We start from the raw sequence: 7,804 nt of genomic DNA on the forward strand, positions 1-7,804 counted from the left end.
CGTTTATCTTTTGATTATTTTTATTTTATTTAGTTTATGTTAGTTTATTTTCAAAATCAAAATCATTCGGAACTAGGTTAAGATATAATTGATTTAGATAGAAGTTAAATTTCACAAACACAATTCCCTGTGGATCGACCTCGCACTTGCACACACACTATATTGCACACGACTCGTGCGCTTGCGAGTACAATTAAATTTGTACATCAAATTTTGGCGCCGTTGCCGGGGATTTGTTTGTTTGTGAAAATTGATTTTTGTTTAAATTGATTTTATTTTTCTACTAGTTATTTTCTTTTTACAGTTTGTTGCCTTTTATTTTTATTTTTTTTATTTGTTTCTGTTTATAGTTACTAATAAAAAAAAAAAAAAATAAATAAATAAAGTTGTTTGTTTTTGTTGTTTCTGTTGCAGCTCTGCCGAAGGAACTAGTCCCTGCCAAAGCGCTCGATCGCACATCACTTGCGCTCGAGTGCACCTTCACAGACTACACCAAAACGGGCCAGCACCTTGAATTTTGCCAAACTTATGTTTGGTCCGTTTTGTGAGTTTTTGATTTTTTGTTTTTAATTTTTGGTATTTTTGTTTATTTTATTTTTTTTAAAAAAAAAACCAAAAAAAAAAAAAATCTAAAAAAATCCAAAAAAAATTTTGGTTAATGTTTCATGTGGAAGTGTGCTTTGTTTAAAGAGTGAGGATAAGCATGAATTTTCCTTTAGGTAATTTTAATGCTACCCTTAGTTGTAGAACACCCGCTTTTTCCAACCATCCTCATCATTTTCACCCACATGGACCATGTTCATACTGCTCTAACCCTTATCATAGTTCAGGTAATTGTCCATCTTGGGGACCATTTTCCAATTTTTCACATGAGCAGATGAACACCAATTTCTCCAGTTTGGGGTCTGAATCAAATTTCAATTGCTACACCCTCGATTGGAGCAACCATTCTAATTTCTCGTGGCAAGCTAATGCTACGGGAAATTATGCTCCCCAATTTGATGAACTGCACCACCCTGAATATCCGCAGTTCGACAACCAATCCTCTACCCCTTCACCCTGCAATTATCCTCCACAAGATTTATCATTGGAAAACACCCTCAAAGAGTTCATACAGTCTAATGGCCAAACCTTGCAAGAGCTTAAAAATGCCACCATGGTTAACTCCCAAGCCATAAATGAAGTGAAGAATGCAGCCATGGCCAACACTCAAGCAATTGAAAAGTTGGAAGGACAGCTTAGTTATTTAGTTGCTGAACTCACTAGAATAGAGGAAGAAGAGCTTCAAAGTCAGTTGATGGCTGAAAGGCACTACATGATTGATGAGGATGATTCTAGCAATCCTTATCATGAGCATGTCAAAGAAACCACCCCAATTAGGAGAGAGAAAATTGTTGAGGAGACTGTTGATGAGACAAGTCTAGAGGACCCATTGGGAAAGTGCTTTGCTCAATTTGGATGTGACCTAGACCTTGACAAGTTACTTGAGCAAGCTGATGCCTTATTGGACTCCACTCCTAACATGCGAATTGAAAATGGGGAAACCACTGAGATATCATTCCCTAACTCACCCTCATTAGCAGCTGAGCCTTTCATTGTGGGTAACCATGAGGAGAAAGAAAAAGAGGAGCAGGTTGATCACATTGAGCCCCCATCAACTCCAAATTTGTCCAGTGACAAGGGAGTGAGTACTGAAGCTCACTCCTTCATCAAAATCCCTCTTGAGACAATTCATGAACCCCAACCTTCAGTTTTTCAATGTCTCAAAGAGCCGTGTCATGCTAAAATTCTCAAGGATCTATGCACACAAGGTCACAAATCTAGGAACCATGTTCCTAAGAAGATCTTTCGAAGCAAGCAACTAGGCTACCTGAGACGGCAAAACATCCTTCCAGAGGGATATCAAATTCTTAAGAAGAAAGGATGGAAGGGATTGGTTGGACACCCAAACGATCGAGGAAAGTGTGGTATTCTTTCTTTCTTTTTATTTTCAACACTTTATTTTGATTTCTTTTCCTTTTTGTCATTTCATTTTGTGTCATTTTCTTTTTATTTCTATCAGCAATTAATCTTTTGATATTTGTTTCTATGAGAAAATATTGCTGCTAGATTTTGACAGGTGTTTTGGTGTTCAAGTTTGGGGGACGCCCTGGCCTTTGCACACTCGAGTTTCCGCATCCTACGGTATGGTGTCTCTTGCTACATTGGGGACAATGTGTCATTTAAGTTTGGGGGTGTGGACAAACACATTGTCTTTTTGTTTGTTTGTGTCTTTTTGTTTGTTTTTATCTGTTTGTTTTGTTTAAAAAAAAAAAAAAAAATTGTGCTATGTTGTTGATTGGTCATGAGTTACATCATAACTGTGGTTTGCATGTCATTAGTGTGTTTAACTTTTTGAACACTACATGTCATTAGAAATCCGAGTCCTTTGACTCATTCGGTAGATTAGAGAGACTTCACATGTCTGAGTTGATTATCACAAGCACACTAGCATAAAGTTTGTGAGGTATGAGATTTGGATTGATTAGGGTGTGCCTTGTGATTTGTAGGATGAAGTGTTGATGAAACCTTGGCTTGAAGATAAAAAATTAAAAAAAAAAAAAAAATTGTCATCATCAGTTTGAGATTTTCATTGAGTAACCGGATCTCATGCCTCACTAAGCATTGAGTGTTCGCGTAAAAAGATGAGAAATTCAACTTGGTTGACTGTATGGCTAGTTTGGCTTCGTAGCCTTTTGACTTGAGTAATTAAGCCTTAGGGATGTTTTACATCTAGTGCCCTAAAACCATCTGGTTTGGGAGTCACTGGCCCAATACTCGTTACATAGGTCAATTAGAAAGCTTAAGGGAGCCGAACATTGCATAGCCTACACAAAAAAAATGAAAATAAAAAATATATATAAAAAAAAAAAAAAAATGCATGTCTTGATCTAAGCCTTTGGTGTTTTCATTTGTGTAAATTCCTATGAATTTTGAGGTACACCAAACTTTGAGAAAAATTGAAGCCTCTTAACTTTGTGTTAGTCTCACTTTGCACATTTGGAGCTTGTGTTGTCTCAAATTTCCACCTTTGAGTTGAATGATTTGTGGTTGGCTTGATGATTTGATTGTGGTGTTTACTTTGTTAAACCTGCTCATGATATAAGAACCATATGTTTGTATGAAAATTGTGTTCGTCAATGACGTAGTGCTAAAAATGTTTGTGGGTATCATTTCTATTAAACCCTCACGAGACTTCACTCGTCCTCTAGGGATGCCTAGCGGTTTAAAAGGCTTGTTGCATACGCTAAATGCAATCGTACATCCCACGAAAGATGGATTTATCTTTTGTTTTCTGTTTTTCCATTCTTGTTTTTAGTTTTGTATTGCTAAGGGACTAGCAATATGTAAGTTTGGGGGTGTGTGATAAGTGCTAGAATATTCATATTTTCAGCCCTTAACTTGCATGTTTTAATCCTTTAGTTTTGGTTAATTAGGCCATTTTACTTCTTTTTTGTATTTTCTTTGTTTTATAGGCTTTTAGAAGAAAATAAAGCGTTTTTGGAAAAATTCCAAGCTTAAAGGGCAAATTGGGAAGATCTAGAAGATATGGTTAAGCTTAACCAATCATGGTTAAAGTTTAATCAAATAAAGGAAAGGATTAATTCAAAATTTCTCAATTTGAAGTCAAATCGGATTGGATGCAAAATTGGATTCTGAATACGTCTCGGTATTTTGGCCATAACTTTTAGCTCAGAGATCCGATTGAGGTGATTCATAACTCAAACTTATACAATTCATTGTGAAATAGCACTTTCCCAATTCGGAGCGCTGCAAGGCCAAAATCACGCCGTAAGAGAGGACCGCAATTTTGGGCGAATCCTATTCCGATTTGGGCTTAGGTTTTCTTTAACCTAATTGGGCTTGGACTTAAATCTCCGAAATTCCTAGGATTACTAGGGCTTCTAGGACTCTCCTAAGCCCTATAAATAGACCTCTAAGCCTCACAATTGAGGGGGATCAGACGAAGACGCGTCGGGGGCGCCGTTCTTGGTCGCTTTCCGTGTTTTCTGGGTTTTTGTAGCTTGGAACTCGAATTCTTTTGTAAGTTTTTAATTTTAATGAAGTAATTTAGTTTCTTTATGATTTCTTTTGTCATGAGAGGCTAATTCTTCAACTAAGGTTGAAGATGAAGCCTCACCATTGATTAGTTTTATATTTTTATGTTTCGTTCGTACAAATCCGTCGTTTAATGTAATGTATGTTCGTTTCAGTTCAATTGTGTGACAAAATTGTGATTGATTGTTGTTTATAAATCATGAAAATGTTGGATATTCGTTGTGTTTCATCCAACGGATATATCGAATGATTTGATTGAGACTTATATCCATTGTGATTTACGGATACAATGGATGATTTGATCTCAATTGGATATTTGTTGTGATTTGTAATAGAGATGGATTCATCGAATGATTCAATTGGTTTATAAAAAAACAATAGAACATATATAGGGTTTAATTGTTTGTCGGATGCATGAATGAAAACATAAGAATGTATGCTTTGATTTGGTGAGGTGAATTCTAAAACCTTAGTAGTTTATCTTTTGATTATTTTTATTTTATTTAGTTTATGTTAGTTTATTTTCAAAATCAAAATCATTCGGAACTAGGTTAAGATATAATTGATTTAGATAGAAATTAAATTTCACAAACACAATTCCCTGTGGATCGACCTCGCACTTGCACACACACTATATTGTACACGACTCGTGCGCTTGCGAGTACAATTAAATTTGTACATCAATACCCTAGCTGGGTAAGTCTCGTCCGACGGGATGGGTCAAGAAAATCTGTGATATGATCAACCGAAGAGCCAGGAATGTCGTAGTCATAGTCGCCTCCTGCATGTGTATGCCCTTCCACATGCTATGGAAGTATGGGTCGATACCCTGATTGCTGCTGAAGAAGCATAGCAGCTTCCTGCGCCTCACTATCGGTAAAGCCATGCTGCAATCTCGACCCAGAAGATTGTGCCCTCCGGCCTCTTGACTTCCCCCGAGCACTAATTTCAACCTGCAAAATACAGCACGCACCCAATTAGTTATGTGTATAGTGCATAGTGCAACCAAATTTCACCACAAAGTCCTAAGAAAAATTGACAATTAATGTACAAATAAATAAGAAACCAATCACTGTACAATATTTAATTCATATGGAATGACATACGCCTCGATTAGTGCAAAGCCGGGTCGGACATATTGGATGTCATCATGCGGATCGTACAACTGATTATTATTTAAAGTGAGTGGCTCACTCTCGTGATAGTTGGCATGATCATCATCAGGCGCTTGACCCTGACCAACGTCGTATACGTTTCTAGGTTTAGTCCTCACCGCACAAGCCCAATCTGGGTTCCTTTCATCTTTGACATAAAAAAATTGTTCCACTTGGGAAACTAGTACATATGGTTCATCACTAATCAGCTCCCCCTTATGGACAAGGTTTTTAAAGTTGACAAGCGTTATGCCATACTCGTCGACCTTGTATCCTTTGTCCCTTGTGGTGTCCGCCCAATCACACTTGAACATAACATACTTTGTCCTGTCGTAATACTCCACCTCAAGTATTTGAGTACCTTCCCGTAGTATGTTTCGCCATCAACAGTCGGCACACACACGCCACTATTCTGAGACCGCTTTCCAATATCATGTTCGACAGTGCGAAACAACTTGGCATTGACCATATATCTATTATATTGGATTGCTGAAACCATCTGCCCTCTACAATGCATTACTAGTTTGCCACCCATATCCTTCCTGCGTTGATCGTCCGAACAATCGACCTACGAGTCATATACAACGACGAAGTGTAGTTAGTGCAATGAGGAAACATTATAAAATTCTGAAGGTGTGCATGACATTAGTCTTACGTAGTCACGGTACCAATCGCAGAATTGGTCAAAATGTTGGGTTTCCAACTGATCGTCTGTCGTTCGCCCCCTATTTGTGGTTTGTCTTATGGAATCCTTGTGCATCCTATATTTTGAAATAAAATCAATTAAACTTAATTCACAACGAACGTTGTTGCGGGATATGAGCATGCATATCTTTATTACACAATACTCACGTCCGCAATTGGAGGAAGTCATCTGAGTTAAACAAAATGTAACGGTGAATCTGTGTCAACGTGAGTCGGTTGAGGACGACTCGGGTTCCAGCCCCTTTAGGCCCATCCGGGTTTCGTTGCGGCCTATTGTGAAATGTCGGTGCGTTCTCTAAATACATCAAACAAAACGTCACCAACTCGGTTGCTATGTAGCCCTCCGCAATGCAGCCCTCAGGAGCCGCTTTATTGCAAACACTAGATTTGAACACCCCGAGGCTCATACATATCAAAACTAGTCAATTATTACATCTAATAGTTGTTTTTAAATAAATAAATGACAAAGAAATTTTAGTTTTAATCTTTTAGGGGAAATGTTACCTCTCTGCCGGATACATCCACCTATACTGTACCGGTCCACCGAGTCGGCATTCACGAAGAAGATGCACCACAACATGAACCATGCTGGTGAAAAAACTGGGGGGGGGGGGGAATATCTGTTCCATCTTGCACAGAGTGATATAGATGCCAGCCTCAAGTCGGGCCATTTCCTCTTGGGTCAACGCCGTTGAACACATGCCTCTGAAGAATGCAGACATCTCAACCAGCGGTCTAACCACGTTACCAGGCAGTGATCCATGCAATGCAATCGGGAGAAGTTGTTGCATCAATACGTGATTGTCATGACTCTTCAAACCCGATATCGTCCGGTCCTTAAGTTTTACACATCTAGAAATATTCGAGGCATATCCGTCTGGCACCCTTACATTTTGAAGCACTTTTAGGAAACTAGTTTTATCATCTTTCAACATTGTGTGGCTTGCATGAGGCATATAGATTCTCCCATCATCACTTGTGAAAGGATGAAGTGCTAATCTCAAACCCATTTCTTGCAAGTCTTTACGAGCTTGAAGGTTGTCCTTCATTTTCCCCTTAATGTCGAGTATTGTGCCGATTATATTGTCCATCACATTTTTCTCTATGTGCATGACATCAAGGTTGTGCCGCAATAAATTATCCATCCAGTACGGCAAACGAAAGAAAATAATTTTCTTCTTCCACAATATATTATCAGTCCTCTTCCTCTTTGCATGTGAATTATCAATGTTAACTGATTTACCGGTGCTCTCATCCCCAAATACCATCTCTTCTAACTGTTTTAGGATTTCATCTCCATCTGGCACATCGGGGGCACATTCTAATTCTTGGTTACCGTCAAATGTACTTTTATTCTGCCTCCACAGATGATCCATAGGCAAGTATCGCCTATACCCCATAAAGCAAAACTTACTTCCGTGTTTTAACCGTCTAGACCTTGTTGCATGCATACAGCAAGGGCATGCCTTTCTACCTCTTGTAGACCACCCAGACAAGTCTGCGTATGCCGGAAAGTCATTAATTGTCCACATCAGCTGTGCTCGGAGCATGAAATTCTTTTTCAAGGAGACATCAAATGTTCGTAACCCCCACACTCCATAGTTGCTGCAATTCCTCAATTAATGGTTGCATGTAGATATCTATATCCATTCCAGGTGAACTTGGGCTTGGAATAATCAGGGACAATATGAAAGACGTTTGTTTCATGCACATCCAAGGAGGCAGGTTGTACGGTACAAGCATTACAGGCCAAATACTATGGGATGTGCTCCTGTTCCCAAAAGGATTAAATCCATCCGAGGTTAGGCCAAGTCTTAAGTTCCTACTGTCTGTTGAAAACTTCGGAT

At 38.6% G+C, this 7,804-nt stretch overlaps 1 protein-coding gene across 1 annotated transcript; it reads right to left on the bottom strand.

The window, feature by feature from the left end:
- Positions 1-4,904: 4,904 nt before the first annotated feature.
- Positions 4,905-6,748, bottom strand: LOC148584133 (uncharacterized). Its single transcript, XM_088518759.1, has 5 exons — positions 6,462-6,748; positions 6,105-6,359; positions 5,908-6,013; positions 5,614-5,820; positions 4,905-5,051 (listed from the first exon to the last, which is right to left on the bottom strand). The coding sequence occupies exons 1-5, from the start codon at positions 6,746-6,748 to the stop codon at positions 4,905-4,907; spliced, it is 1,002 nt and encodes a 333-aa protein (XP_088374885.1).
- Between the last annotated feature and the right edge of the window lie 1,056 nt (positions 6,749-7,804).

The sequence above is a fragment of the Corylus avellana genome, chromosome 8 (genome assembly GCF_965113065.1).
Source record: "Corylus avellana chromosome 8, dhCorAvel1.hap1.2, whole genome shotgun sequence".
NCBI classification, from domain to species: domain Eukaryota; kingdom Viridiplantae; phylum Streptophyta; class Magnoliopsida; order Fagales; family Betulaceae; genus Corylus; species Corylus avellana.